This window comes from Echinops telfairi, unplaced genomic scaffold, assembly GCF_000313985.2.
Source record: "Echinops telfairi isolate 266 unplaced genomic scaffold, ASM31398v2 ScPeMD7_3533;HRSCAF=4204_0, whole genome shotgun sequence".
Classification (NCBI taxonomy): Eukaryota; Metazoa; Chordata; class Mammalia; order Afrosoricida; family Tenrecidae; genus Echinops; species Echinops telfairi.
Window position 1 is genome coordinate 74,677,497 of NW_022107431.1, and position 14,845 is coordinate 74,692,341.

Below are 14,845 nucleotides of genomic sequence, written 5' to 3' on the forward strand. Positions count from 1 at the left end.
TTTACACAATTGATGTATGTATGGATTGTGATAAGAGTTGTACGAGCCCCTAATAAAACGATTAAATAAATAAATAAATAAATAAAAGTTCCCAATCGACATAGAAACAACAAAAGATCTAAAATCGATGGCAAGGAGGGCACAGAATGCCGGGTGGGGTTTGATCAAGTGCAATGTAGCCGAGAGGAAGTACAGAGAACATTGAAGGGCGAACATGATAGTGGGACAGGAGGAATGTAAAGGAAATAGAGGAAAGAACTAGGAGGCAAAAGATATTTATAGAGGTAAAAACATAGACATGCGCAAATGTAAGTACACTAATATAATATGTAGTAGTATATAACAACGGGGATATAGGTCTATCTATGTACATATATTTATAGGTTAAGCATTAAGGTAGCAGACGGACATTGGGTCTCTACTCAATTCCTCCCTCAATGCAAGAACATTTTGTTCTAATAACATGGCATTCTGTGATTCTCACCTTTCAGACACAATCACTAAAGACAAAATGGGCGCATAAGTTAATGTGGTGAAGAAAGCTAATGGTGCCTGGCTATTACAAGATATAGTATCTTGGTCTTAAAGGCTTGAAGTTAAACAAGTAGCCATCTAGCAGGGAAGCAATAAAGAAGAAGCACACCAATGGAAGCACACAGTATGGAAGAAGCACACCAATCCATGTGATCAGAAGGTGTCGATGGGATCAGGTATCAGAAGACCCAAAACGAACAACCAATGTGAACGAGGGGGATCAGAGTGAAGACCCAAAGTCCATCTGTAGACAAATGGACATCCCCTCACAGAAGGGTCATAAGGAAGGGATATGCCAGCCAGGGTGCAGTACAGCACGAACGAAACACACAACATTCCTCTAGTTTTTCAGTGCTCCCCCAACCAAACCCCTTCCCCCACTATTATGACCCAAGTTCTGTCTTACAAATTTGGCTAGACCAGAGCATGTACACTGGTACAGATAAGAGCTCTCAACATATGGAATCCAGGACAGATAAACCCCTCAGGCCCAATAATGAGTACTGATACAATGAGGAGAGGGGAACTGGGGAAGGGAGAGGGTATAGGGAGGAACCCATTGTAATGATCGACATACATACATACATCCCTGTCCCTAGCCCCCGCCGAGGGAGAAACAGAAATGTGGATGAATAGAGAAAGTGGATAGTGTAAAATATGAAAATCAAAATAACTTACAAATTATCAATGGTTCACGAGGGTGGGAGGGTGGGGAGGGAAGGGGGGAAATGAGCTGATACCAAGGGCTCAAGAATTTGGAAATGTTGATGGCAACATATGCACAAATGTGCTTGATACAATTGATGTATGGATTGTTATAAGAGCTGTATGAGCCCTGAATGAAATGATTAAAACAAAAAAATAAATAAAAGTTCCCAATTCTTCCAAGTACCATTTAATAAACTTTTCTTAATGTGGTTATTTCTTTAAAGCAACTAGAAAATCGCCATGCATGTTTTCAAACAATTAAGCATTTAAAATATTAGGAATAAACTGGTCACATGTAATATTTTCAATGGCATATAAATCCAGAAAACCAAGACATCAAAAGTTGTACTGCTATCAGAGTAAGTCTACATAGGCAGTGAGCTAAGGAAATATTATTTAAAATAGAATCCATATACCCATTGCCATGAAGTCAATTCTGACTCACAGCAACCTTAAGGACATGGCTTCCTAAATTGTAAAACTTTACAGGAGTAGAAAGCCTCCTCTTTCTCCTGGGGAACACCGAGTGGTTTTGAACTTCTTACCTGGTGGTTAGCAGCTAACTAGTAATCAGGAAATTACAAAGTAAAAAAAGAGTCCCCATTAATTTTGATTATTAGTAGATAAAAGGATTAATATCTACTATTATAAGAGTATGATACAAAAACACATTCCGTTATTTTATATAAACTGGTTAGACTTAGTGAACAAGAAAGTTTATAAATTATTAGGATAATATGTAAACTTTCCACATCTATGAACCTGTTTCACAAAAAAACATGTATATGTATTTGAGGAAGTACATACATATATGCATATACAAGGAAGTTCACTGAATCAATATCTGTAGTCTAAAAGAAAAAAAATTAAAGCTCAAAAATACAAACAAATAAAAACCACTACCTTTGAATCAGTTCCAAATCATAGTGGCCCTATAGACAGAGTAGAACTACTCACTACACAGGCTGTAATTATTATGAAAGCCGGCTGTCAGATCTTTCTCCTCAGAGCAACTGGTGTTTCAGACTCCAGTCTTTTAGTTAGCAGTTAACACTCATCCGTTTGCTATACCACCAGTCCATTAAACCACCAGTTCATAGTAAACCTAAGAAAACTTACTGACAACACGTCAATTCTAACGTATAGCAACCATGTTAAAAAGAGCTATGGCTAAATAAGGTGTGGTAGATTCACAATATATAATAAATATATAAATAAGGTATGGTAGATTCATTATATATAATCCTTCAATAGAATCAATTTGGACTATGAGCGTTAACTTGAACTGATAACAAAAAAACTTCAAAATGACCAAAACAGTAAGACAGTACCGCTTGTGGATGGAAAAACAAGCAAAAACCCAACACTGTGTTTTTACATATATACACAAATACACAGAAAATATGAATGAACACAATGGAGAGACCGAGCTGCTCCCAGTATTATTCTGGGAATGGAGAGTAGGACTTTCACTTTCTTACTATGATTACCACTTGAGTTTTTATTTTTCAACCATCAGAATGTATTCATAATTTTTCATAACTTTAGAAAACATTAAACATTTGGATTTAAAAGCATAAATGAAAATTCATAAACTTACTTAATTTTTCACCCAAGATATGAAGGATTTCTAGCACCAGCCAATGGATATCTAAGTAGAGATGTAATAAATGCCATGATGGTGGAAAGAGCTGTGAATGACATTATCAACAGGAATTGAGAATTCATACTTTATTAGGTATTCTACAGCGAATGACAACATTCTTGCATTAGCACAAGGATAAAGAACCAATTAGCCAAAAGTTATATAAAAGTTCAGGGAAAATTTCTTGTCTTTGTTCTTAGAGGATTCTTTCCCTGAAGAACGTTGAAAGCAAGATCTATTTCCGTATGCGTCAGTGAAGATTTGTATAGAACAGGTGCCTTCTAACTAATCTCTGATTCAGCTAAAGCTACAAGGCAGCGGATGACAGCTGAAAAACACTTATTTTCTTAACTTTCTTTTAGCATTTAGTTAGTACATAAAATGTCTGTTATTTAAAAAGTTCTTGAGAACTTCGTTAAATAATTTTAAGGAGAATTTTGGATTACTATGTATTGAACATTTAGATATTTCAATGAAAGTCCACAAAGTAGGGGCTATTGTCATACCGCGAAGACAAGTTTAATTATCAAGGGTTCATGAGCAAGGGAGGGTGGGGAAGTGGGGGGAATGAGTTTGATACCATGGACTCAAGTAGAAAGAAAATGTTTGAAAATGATGATGGCAACATATGTACAAATGTGCATGACCAAATGGATGTATGTGTGAACTGTGATAAGAGCTGTAGAAGCCCCCAAATGATTTTTTTTTTAAAGAAGCTCAAGTTAAGAGACCTCGAGGCAGACAATGCTACCCAAACCCCCTACAACAAAGACATTAAGAGACGAAATGAAAAGTTAGAGGTGATAATTCTGGAACCCTGAGAATAAGGGTAGACAAATGGAATGAGTAACGACTAGGAGAAGCTAAACGAAAACAGAGACACCCGAATTGGGGAAATTGTCAGCTGACCTGAAACAGTGTGGCCATTATGAACTTCTGCAAGCAAAGTTCAAGTAGGACAGCAAACTGGTAAGCACAGACAATTTCCAAAGGGTGGTTGGAAGAAAATATTCTTAATAACACACAAGACAGGCAGATACCTATTTGTGAATATGAAAAAAACACCCCAAATACACACAACACTCCAATAATGGTGACCTATAAGTAGATGCACAGATAAGAGAACCAGGCTGAACAGATGTGAGAATAACCACGTTCACAAGCTGCACTCTGGACTAAACCCTTACTCTCAAGCATTCCTTATGGGGAGAAAATTTTGATAATTTCAAAAGTAAGAAAGACATCAAACCTTAGTCTGGTTTTGATTTACAAATGCTCCTATATTAACACTGGGAAGTTCAGACAGATGTCCAATATATAAGAGCAGTCCATGAAGCTCATCAACCAGCATTGAGGGAAGCTGAGCCTCCAGAGCCTCATAGGGATGGACAGGAACATGACTCTCGGTGTCTTGTACTTTCAGGTACCTACCAAAAAATTCAATACATTACATACATTTAAGCTACACTCTGAGTACAAGGACAATTAGAAATTCAAGCAATATTCAAAGTGTCTCAGTTGACATCCTACCTGAAGATGAAAACTTTAATATACTGAAGAAAGACTACACATTGTTGCCTAATATTATCTGCTTTGCTGTGGAGGATTGATATCTGCCCTAAAATCAAAACAGACAATGTTAACCATTAAATAATTAATCAATGGATAGTGACAAAGAAACATCATAAGCCATACTAGCAGCAATTGTGTCCCGTGTAACTTTCTCGACTGATTCCCATCTGGCTGTGACCCGCACCAACCCACATAAAGTGCTGTGATCCCACGTACACTGGACAGCATTTACTCAGTCACTTGCCCTGGCTTGCAGTGGCACTGGTAACACTGGCTTTCCTGCCACCACATCCTGCCCATCCACATCCTGCTTTCTTCCTCACTTGTCCTTTCTCCTCGCTCTCCTGCATGGGCTCCTCAACACCACTAAACACAAATGCAATCTCCTCGGGACTCAGTCCTGAGCCCCTCCTCGAACTAATAATGACTCCAAAAGACTTGGCTACACCCCAGGCCTCTCCCTTGCACTTCAGATTTTGCATGTCTGATTACCTAACTGGCATTAATACTTGGTTTGATCACAGTGGAAAAAAGACACCGTTTCATTTCTACCAAAACCTATTCACACTGCTGAGGTTTTCTCCATTAAATGATGTTACCAGTTACCCATATGCCAGTTTTGATTCTTTTATCTCTTTGAACTTCTTGTCGCTATCCATCAGTCGTATTAAGCTTATCCTTTGAAATGTCCACATTATGTTTGTGCTTGAACTACTGAAAGAGGGTTCCTAAGAGGTCTCCCAATGTCCTCCTTTGCCTCTTTATAGACTAAGTACATGATCTGCTTATGCTATCAATTGTCATCACACCCGTCAAACCTTTGCAACATTAACTCTTTCAAAATGTCTGTAAAATCATGTATGACCTATTAATACGAGTAGTTTCTGCCTCCCTCCCAACCTCATCGCATGCCATTTTCCCCTCACTTCCTCAACATCTATTTCAACAACACATATTTTGGTCACTACTATGCAGAAAACATTAATACCCATTCTAGGGAAAATGAGTTTAGAAGCAATCACTAAACAAAATCAGAGAAAACATGAGGAGAATTATAGGCAACAATTCTTATCTCTCCTAAATATAAAGCAAGCTCATTTCTAAATTGGAATTCAAATAAGCAAATATCAACACTTCTTTGGCAAAACCAAGATGAGCACAAGTGTGAATTTGTTGTGGAAATCCCTACAAATTAGACTGCATTTTTAACATTTTTCCAAAAGCAATGACTTTCAACTTGTTTAACCCTTAGTTGTTTCTTCTGGCATTTAATTCCACCTTTCTAAGTAATTGGATTAACTTTTATTTCCTGACCTTTTTTCCTCAGACACATAATTAGATACTATTTACTGATTTCTGTTATGGAATAGGCACTCTGGTGGTATAGTGGTTAGGCTACTCACAAGGTCTGCTGCAATCCAACACCATAAGCCACTCTGCAGGAAAAAGACAGGGCTTTCCATTCCCATAAACGGTTACAGTCTTGGAAACGCTGAGGCAGTTCTACCCTGTCCTGTATGGTCCACATGAGTCGGCATTATGGATGGAAGTGAATTAGGTTTGGTTTATTACGGAATATCGGAGAAAGATGAGGCTTTCTGCACCCGTAAACATTTAAAGTCACAGAAACCCAAGGGGTGATTCTAGTCTCTCCTATAGGGTTGACATAAGTCAAAATTGACTCGTGGCAATGAGTCTGGCTTTAGTTTGAATATGGAATCCAAGGAGTCCTGGTTATGCCACAGTTGATCACTCTGATGGGTAGTTTAAACCCACACAGAGGATGTGGGAGAAATATCTGGCAACCTGCTTCCATAAAGACTGTTGCTGGTGTTCGTTTGGTTCTAACAAATCAGTTTCAACATATAGCAACCCAATGTACAGCAGCGTGAAACACTCCTTGACTCGGCGCCATCCTCACAATTGTTCCTACATTTGAGCTCACTGTTGCAGCCATTGTGTCAATGCCTCTCATTGAGGGTCCTCCTCTTTCACATGGACCCTCTACTTTACCAAGGATGATATCCTTTCCCAGACTAGGAAATCCTATGGAGGCAGTTCGACTCTGTCATACGGGTCATTCTGAGTCAAAATGGACTTGAGGGCACCGAACAACAGTATAATTAGGAGTCCAAATAAAATGATGAGCGCTGAGATGGTTTAGGAACCTCAAAACACAGATCATGAAATAAGACAAAACAAGACACAAACTCAGCTTTATCAAACTATGATCATCAACTGTGACAAGCCATCAGTTTGGAGAAAATAGTCACAGAACACATTCAACAGACCACTGAAATGGACACCTCCAATTCAAGGTAAGAAAAAGAGAAAGAATTCATTTCGCAAACTAGAACAGGAACACATCCACCCCCCACCCCCCGCAAAATACTAACAACTGCAAAAAATGCAAAAAAAATCCGCATCAGTGGGTCACCATAGATATTATATGGATTAGAATGGTTAAAATGGAAAAGACTAATAATAAAATATAAGAGTGCATGCAACCTGATAATCTGATGAAGCCTAATGGCCACAAAAATCTTTGAATAAAAATGCTCTAAAAGCTCATATGCAGCCATCTAAGGTGCTGGGCTTTCTCCATCAGAGGATAGGACACTGGTGAAAATAAAAGACATATGAAAATAATTAGTCTGATGAGCCAATTGACCACACAACACAGCAGTCTCCAGAAAAACTACAGTAGCTGCCACTGCCAACTGCGATGAAAGGGGTCACATTAGAAGGTTCCAGATAGAGTGGAAGAATGTGGAAAAGAGCTCAAAATCCTGACACTAGGCTTACTGGTCAGAAAGAGAAGGGTGGAGTCCCCAGGACTATGGTCCTTAGTCATCCCCCAGGTCTGGACCTGAACTCACCACCCATGTTAGAATAACCAACGATGACGTCTTTAAAATAAAAAAGATAACAGTTAATCAAGGGCAAAGTTTCAGAGGATTAGGATGGGAAGAACGGAAACAAAAAGCAGGGGAAACATGGAATAAGCATGGATGCATTAGGAAACTGCAATGGATGAATGGAAACACACTATGTACGAACCCTGGAAGGTAAACTGATGATCTGTGTGTAGTCCTTCACCAAACTCACCATCAGTTTCAAACACAGAATGCTCTTAGCTGCTTTATTCAGAGTTGGCAAAAATGGGAAAGCGCCAACACGTCCAACAGGTAAATGAAAAAGCAGTGTTATATTCATAGGACAGAACATTCAGCAATTAAAGGGGCGAATTACGGATGCAGAAAGCATTGATTGATCACAATATTGTCTCAAATGAAAAAAGCCAGAAACACATTCATACTGTACATTCTGTACACAGAATCGGAGCAATGGGTGCTTCAGTGAATGGGGAGGAAAAGGAACTTTCTGAAATGCCAGAAATGTTGTGTCTTAATGGGAATATTGTCTTTGGAGTGTGGCTTACACAGTATATGTCAAAACTGATAAACGTGTACTTAACAGTTAGGCATCACGTAAAATTCACAAAATTTTACACTATCTTTATTGATGTCTCAATGGCCCTTTCTCAGTAAACTGCTGAAGGATGCATGCCTCCAACGTGAGGAAATCTGCGGTTAAAGAGAAATGGTGTTTCAATATAATATTTAGTGTGGTCTACCTAGTCAACGTCTTGGGAGAATGATGGGGCTATCTCGGAAACTCACAGGGGCAGTTCTGCCCTGTCCCATAAAGTCGCTATGAGTTGGCACTGGCTTGATGGCAGTGAGTTTTTTTTAACCCATGGTCTTTGTGGCTTCCACACAATTAATGGACAAGACTATGCAAGGAACGTGCTTATGGCCCAACAAGGGGAATGGCCAGTTTGCTGTCAATGTAAACGGAATATGGAACCTGTAAGAGGTGTGTCAACTTGGCAGGGCGATGGTTTCCAATAGTTTGGCAGTTGTGTAATGATATAATCTTACTCCACTGTGGTTTGATGTAACTAGTCCTCATTTTCTATGTGCCTCTCTGCCTGTGGTTATAGTTTCATGTGTCACAGTTAGCTAAGTCTCCAGCCTGACCTGACTCACAGATCTGGAACTTGCCTGCCTCCGAACAGTGTCTACCATTTCCTTGACAGAACCCGGGGAAAGGAGGAAGAGGACTGAAGGAAGAGCAGTACTTGATATTTGAGATGATGCAATTTGAAAAAGTTGAACATTTGGGATATCTGTAACCTGTGCCTAAAAGAAATGAGGGTAGAGAGGGAATTCTTCAAGGGCATAAGGCACAGCAAAATGACAGTTAATTGTAAAGGATTGTCCCAGGATCCATATTAGAACAGAATGAAGAAGAAAATATTTCCAATTAATATCAACAATGTTTAATAAAATGAAGAAAAATATATATATTTCCAAGGAAAGAACATAACAGACTTCCCGACACATTTGACATAAAAAGCAGTTTTATTGCCCGATCAGAGATTTATGAGTAAATATATGGTATATAAATAAAGCAAATGAAAATGAGGATTAATTCTATTTAAAAAAATCATACACAAAAAAGAGTATAGAATTTATACTCATATTAGAGTCAATATTAAATATTATTTAATCATATATAAATAAGCAAAGCAACCTATAATTCAAGGTGGGGCAGAGAAAGGGGTGGTAACAAAAAGTCAAATTCTTCCACCTGGAGGTCAATAGACAGTGTCTAAAACTGGAGGTGTGGGAAAGGCCTGGGATCAGGAAACAGCAGTTCAATCAAATTATTTCAAAAGGTAGAATTAAATACCAGAAGATACAGCCAATGCTTAAAAGAGCTTGAAGTCATTGCTTTGACAGAGCTGTCAGGAGATTGCTAATTTTTTTTTTAGGTCTTGTAATTAGATTTGAGCTCTTAAATTATGTACATGTGTTACTATGAAAAAAATATAGAAATTGTTGAAAAAAGATTTATGCATTCTAAATACATGCACTATTTGCATAGCTATGTTAGTTAAAATATAAAACGTACTTTGAGATTCCCTCACAATGTAACATAAAGAAAATTAAGTATAGTCGGTTCCCAACCTGAGAAAGGGTAATGCCAGCAGCTATATTAAGAAGACATCGGCAAAATATGCATGTTATGTCATTCTACCACAACTGGAAAAGTAACTCTGAAAATGTAATGTCTAGAATAAGAACTACATACAGGGGTATTAAGTAAGAGCATGTTATGGCTTTCTGGGGAAAGTTGACAGGCAAGTTAGCTATCCAAGTTATTAACAAAGAATGCCCGGACACAGATTTTTGACAGAGAGACAGGCCAAACTGCATTCGTGTCATAGACTGCTAGCCTGTCCAGCAGATCTGTCATTAAAAAGTTTTAAGTAATAAAAAGAGCTAAAACTCAGTGTAATAAATGACTGTTTTAACAAATAGTCCTCGGTGATAGTTATTAAATTCAGTGCTTTTCCAAGAAGAATTTTGCTGAATAAATGCTTTCATGAACCCAATTCTTTATAATAAACATATTATTTGCGATTTCCACAACTATCTTTTAGAAACTCCACCAGGATTCTCAAAATAAAATTCAAACTCTTTGGCATGATTAACAAAGGTAAATGTGATTTTATCCCTCCCAAATTCATCACTTCCGCACACTAATTCAATCTTAAAGTACTACCCACTCCCTTGCTTCCTAATTTAAATGATTTTACACACGTCAATGTCTTTGCACATAAAGTTGCTTTTGCCCAGAAACCTTCCTGTCCCAAAACCTTTTGCCTAGTTCACTCCTCTTCATCCTTGAAGACCCAGAACTGGCATCAGTCAGGGATGAACTCAGCAGTTTCATGCCTCTACCACTGCCCTTTTCCACTTGTCCTGCTGTACTGTTTGCTGGTCCGTCTTACTCAGCTGCAAACGTTTCAACTGCATAGTTTCCCTCCTGTTCCCTAGCACTTGACATGAAGCAGGGACAGTGGAAAACACCACTTACCATACACTGATACACAGACAGATCGTCAACATACAGAACATGCTATTCTCTGCTGAAAAGAATCAATTTCCTGACAGGGCCACTTTGTGACGACAGTGAAACATGGCCAAAAACAGCTATTTCTTCTATGGCATCTGACACAGACAGAAGGCACTATGCGAACAGGCAAGCGTTCTAGTCTTCCAGCTAACATGACTTATTACTTCTTTACTAATAAATTCCCTACATGCCCTTTGCTCATCCCACTTCCTAGATAAAAATTAATATAGCAAATCTTCAAATGACAGCATCCAATGTACCACAGACCGCTAGTCCCTTTAAACACCCCCTCAAAACCTGCCAATGCAACCCAAACACAAGTGCAAGCCCTTCTTCTTGCCTTCTCTTACTGAGATCCTGCCAGTATGTCCCTCATAACGTGTGTAACTTGCTCTAGAAAGCTAATACAGCTACGTATTTGACCAAAAGTATGTTCCTGGTGGTCTTTGACTCCTGATCAGTACTAATCATAGACATTCGTCTAATCACTTGGCATGCATTATGAATCCTGACAAGAACTCACTGAGGTGGGAACTATTGTCTGGTGTGAGACCCACAAGGATCAAGAACCATGATTTAAAATACATTTTACCAAAACTGCAGAAGAGAGGAAGCTAGCCAGCACAAAACGCACTGCTCTTCCACTCACTACACAACTATACCAACCTCGGAAAAAGTAGCAATACATTAACCGCCAAAAGCAAACAAATAAACAAGCAGACAACAGAGAGATCAGCAAGTCTAGCTCTTTTCATTTCCTCTCTAAATTCACTATGCGACTATCTACTCCTGAAGTAAATACTAAGTTACTTCAGGAAGTTTAGCTTTAAGATCTAAAGACTTGGAAAACCATTATAAATCTAAGCTACAACAAAATACCGTACTTTTTCTGAATGCCAAATACACGGCATACTAAACTGCCAACTTGACATGTCCACTATGTTACTAATGGGAACCCAATGAAGTCATCGTGGTCCTGTGGGCAATTCACCAAAGCAGAGTAGCATTCCTTCTTGCCTTTAAACACACTCTACAACTTACCAAAATCACAGCTGGCTTGTAATAATGTTTCCAAGTTGTAGAGTTGTTGCCTAATTTAAAAAAATGTATGATAAGAATTAATTTACCAGATGGTTACTGTTCGCACAATGAATACTTAGCGTTAATGATTCTCATTTCTGGATGACAATATTTACTAAATGTTCACTGAAGGGTCAGCATTGAATAGCAAAAGCTTTAAGAGACCATGAGATATGCCATTGTCTCACCTTCCCAAACTGTCAAGCTTAAAATACTTTTATAAAACACCTTAGGTTAACAGTTAAAATGAAATGTTAAATTGCATCAAACAAAAATTCAGAAATGGACTAGAGTACTGTAGATTGGACCGTTCAGCCAAAGCTATATTGATGACACTGCAGCTGAATTCCAGAGTCTTCTCTTGCCATTCTTCCCAGCTGTCTCTTAACAATTTACATATGGAACCATACTTATAATCTAGATCCCGACTGACTTGCTTTGCAGAATATTGTTAGCCTGTTTCCTCAATAGTAGAGTAGATGCAACTTGATAGAGGTGCAGTACAGTTATATCTTTTCACAAATGCCATCAGCAGCATATGGGAGAAATCCTTCCACCTTTCCATTTCCATCTAAATGTACCATATATAGTCTTAATATGGTTTTGAATAATAATTTGCCCTCAATAATGGCTCTAAAATGTCATCAAAATGTAAATATGAACTTGTTTTCAATGATAAAAGATACTATTTTATTAATTGTGGCAATGCCATCATGTTATATGTGTGTGTATGCTTTGCTTTGAAGAGATACATGATTAAGTTTTCAAAGGTGAGATAATATGATGCCTAGAATTTGCTTTTAAATAGTTAAGTCAAAAAGACAGTGAACTAGGTAATGAAAATATAGTAAAACTTGGCATATATTTTAATGTAGGTATACTGGACTATTTTCCTGTACCTGAAAACTTTCATTGAAATATTTTACATATTCTTCAAATAGGAAACATCATATTTCTACTTCATAATTTAAAATAAAAATATTTGGGAATTTCAGCTGATTAAATATTGTTTAAAATCTATGGATATTAAACAACAAGAGTACTTTAATGTTTTTCAAAAATGATACTATACTGAAAAGTCTTCAATATTTATCTATAATACATATCTGATAGAAGATAAAGGTTTTGAAAAGTCACTAAAAAGGTAACTCATCAAAACCCTTACTTTACCACTGATGCTTGATGATTATTGTTGGTGCATAATCAAGTAACTCAACGTAACATTTACAGAGCAAACAATGAAAAAAAAAAGCATCTTCAAGTGTAGATATTTCCCTTTCATGTTACATTATTGGGTGGTTTCTCATTCAGCCTTAAAAACTACCCAGCCATCTAACTAATCCAAAAAAAAGGAATAACTTTTGTACTTAAAGGCAGTTATAAAAACAAACACTAACACTGATTGTACAACTCTTCTTGATGTGATTGAACTACTGAATTGTATTATATGTGCATTACGTGCCAAGACTCTTGGAAAGCAAACATACCTGAATAAATGAAAAAGCTCTCTAGATGAATTAACTAATGCAGTTTCAGTAACCCATGGAATGCCAAAAATTTCCACTGTATCTTCTTCAAAATTGGTTGGTAAAGGATCAAGATTCAAAATTAGCCTGAAAGGAAAAAGAAAATCCCAATTTAATCTCATAAAAGGATGCTATCATAGTATGTTAAGTCTGTGTTAATATTATATGAATTTATATCATTATTATGTGACATATCAAAAATGTTATAAAGTCCAAGAAATACATTACATACCTATGATTACTACTACAGAGGAGAGCCTGCATTAAAGAGGTAGTCACATATGGTGATTAAAAAGTACAACTAAAGAACAATGTAGAACCTAAGGTGAAAAATGCAAAAAAAGCTTACGGAGCATATTTGTGTTCATCTTCATTTGTTGTTTTGGTTTGGTAGAATTTCATCCAGTGTAAAGGCATTTAACTTTTGTAAAAACCAGCTAAAAGTGATTCTGAGCCATGTCTGGTGAACAGGATAATCAAGTTGGGTAATCTCAAATGCTTATTCCTACCACAGCATTTCAAGAATATCAGCTTCACTGCAATATGTACACACCTGCCTAATCCCTCAACTTTGAAGAATATCTCTGTGAACCTACACAATCTGCAACACTGGAAAGTCTTCTTCAAAGGCTAGGTCAGTAAAGAGTAGAAAGTCGCTCTGACTAGACATCCCCTCTGCAGCAGTCAGTGTGGTTTTTGGGAGAAGGAAGTAGATGCCCACTAGGACCCCTGCTGGTGCAGTAGGTTAGGCAGGGTCAGCAATTCAAAGACTAGCTGAGGCTGTTTGCACTTGGAAAGATGTCAAGTCTCAGGAACCCTACAGGATCTTTCTGAATGGTGGCAAGAGGGTTGGTTTGAGGCAACAAAAACCATGCATGCTTTCAAAAAGCTGAGGCAGTTCCGAATTCATTATAAGCAAATGGGAAATTAACGCCCAAAACTGAGGTAGCAAAGGGATAAGACAGCATCAGTTACCATGAGGAAGTAGTTCTCAGTATCCCAAATACTTCTGAATACTCTCTTAATAGAAAGTCTATTAGTTTCCACCCATGTGGTTCTTAACTGACTTCAAAACAACTTTTGGTGAAACTCAAGTTTGACAGAAATCAAAATTAATTAGCATTTCGAACAAATTGATGAAATATAATCTGATAAGGGAAACCCCCAAAGTGTCTCTTTTTTTACCTACCGCTTAAGAGATCCGCTAGAAAGGTAAGACTCTCCAGAAAAAGTTCTTCCTCCTCCTCTATCATCAAAAGCACAAGAAAAGCAAGGGGGTTTGCACCATTCGGTCCCAAGTTCCAACTCCAAGCTGTCGGTCAGGAACGTCGACGCAGCGGAACAGTTATCCATTGTTTACTTCATGTCCTGAAATGCAAGGGATTTATTGGGATCGCCATTCCCGATTTTGAAGAGATTCCTAAAGGTGGGGAGGGCTGAGACTGAGGGCTACACCCTCAAGTGAGAGCACCCTACTCCCCTCACAAAGGGAAAGAAAACAAAACAAATTGAGAAGCCAAGTCCCCAACCTTCCCATGACCTGAAAGTAACGCTGTCAACATTAAGGCAAAATGCTCGCTCGATTAGCTCTGGCAGCGACTTGAAAATCCGTCCTGTGGGTCGGACAGTGCAGCCTCGGGCCGCAGGGAAGCGGTGGGCCGGAAGCAGTTGCAAGGACAGATCCAGGTTCTAACTGGGTCGAACGGCACCCTCGGCTGCCTTACGAAGCCGCCACGGGCCCGTTTCCCCGCAGCCTGGTGGAGGAGGCACCCTCGCGGTTCGGCGGGCGATA

At 38.3% G+C, this 14,845-nt stretch overlaps 1 protein-coding gene across 1 annotated transcript in view; it reads right to left on the minus strand.

The window, feature by feature from the left end:
* MMS22L (MMS22 like, DNA repair protein) overlaps positions 1 to 14,475 on the minus strand; it is a 131,252-nt gene extending 116,777 nt beyond the window's left edge. Inside the window, exons 1-6 of the mRNA XM_004710933.2 lie at positions 14,243 to 14,475; positions 13,015 to 13,140; positions 11,489 to 11,538; positions 4,418 to 4,505; positions 4,137 to 4,314; positions 2,843 to 2,933 (exon numbers count right to left, since the gene is read on the minus strand). Coding sequence (XP_004710990.1) covers positions 2,843 to 2,933; positions 4,137 to 4,314; positions 4,418 to 4,505; positions 11,489 to 11,538; positions 13,015 to 13,140; positions 14,243 to 14,406 — 697 coding nt within the window. The 5' untranslated portion in view covers positions 14,407 to 14,475. The remainder of the gene's footprint in view (positions 1 to 2,842; positions 2,934 to 4,136; positions 4,315 to 4,417; positions 4,506 to 11,488; positions 11,539 to 13,014; positions 13,141 to 14,242) is intronic.
* Between the last annotated feature and the right edge of the window lie 370 nt (positions 14,476 to 14,845).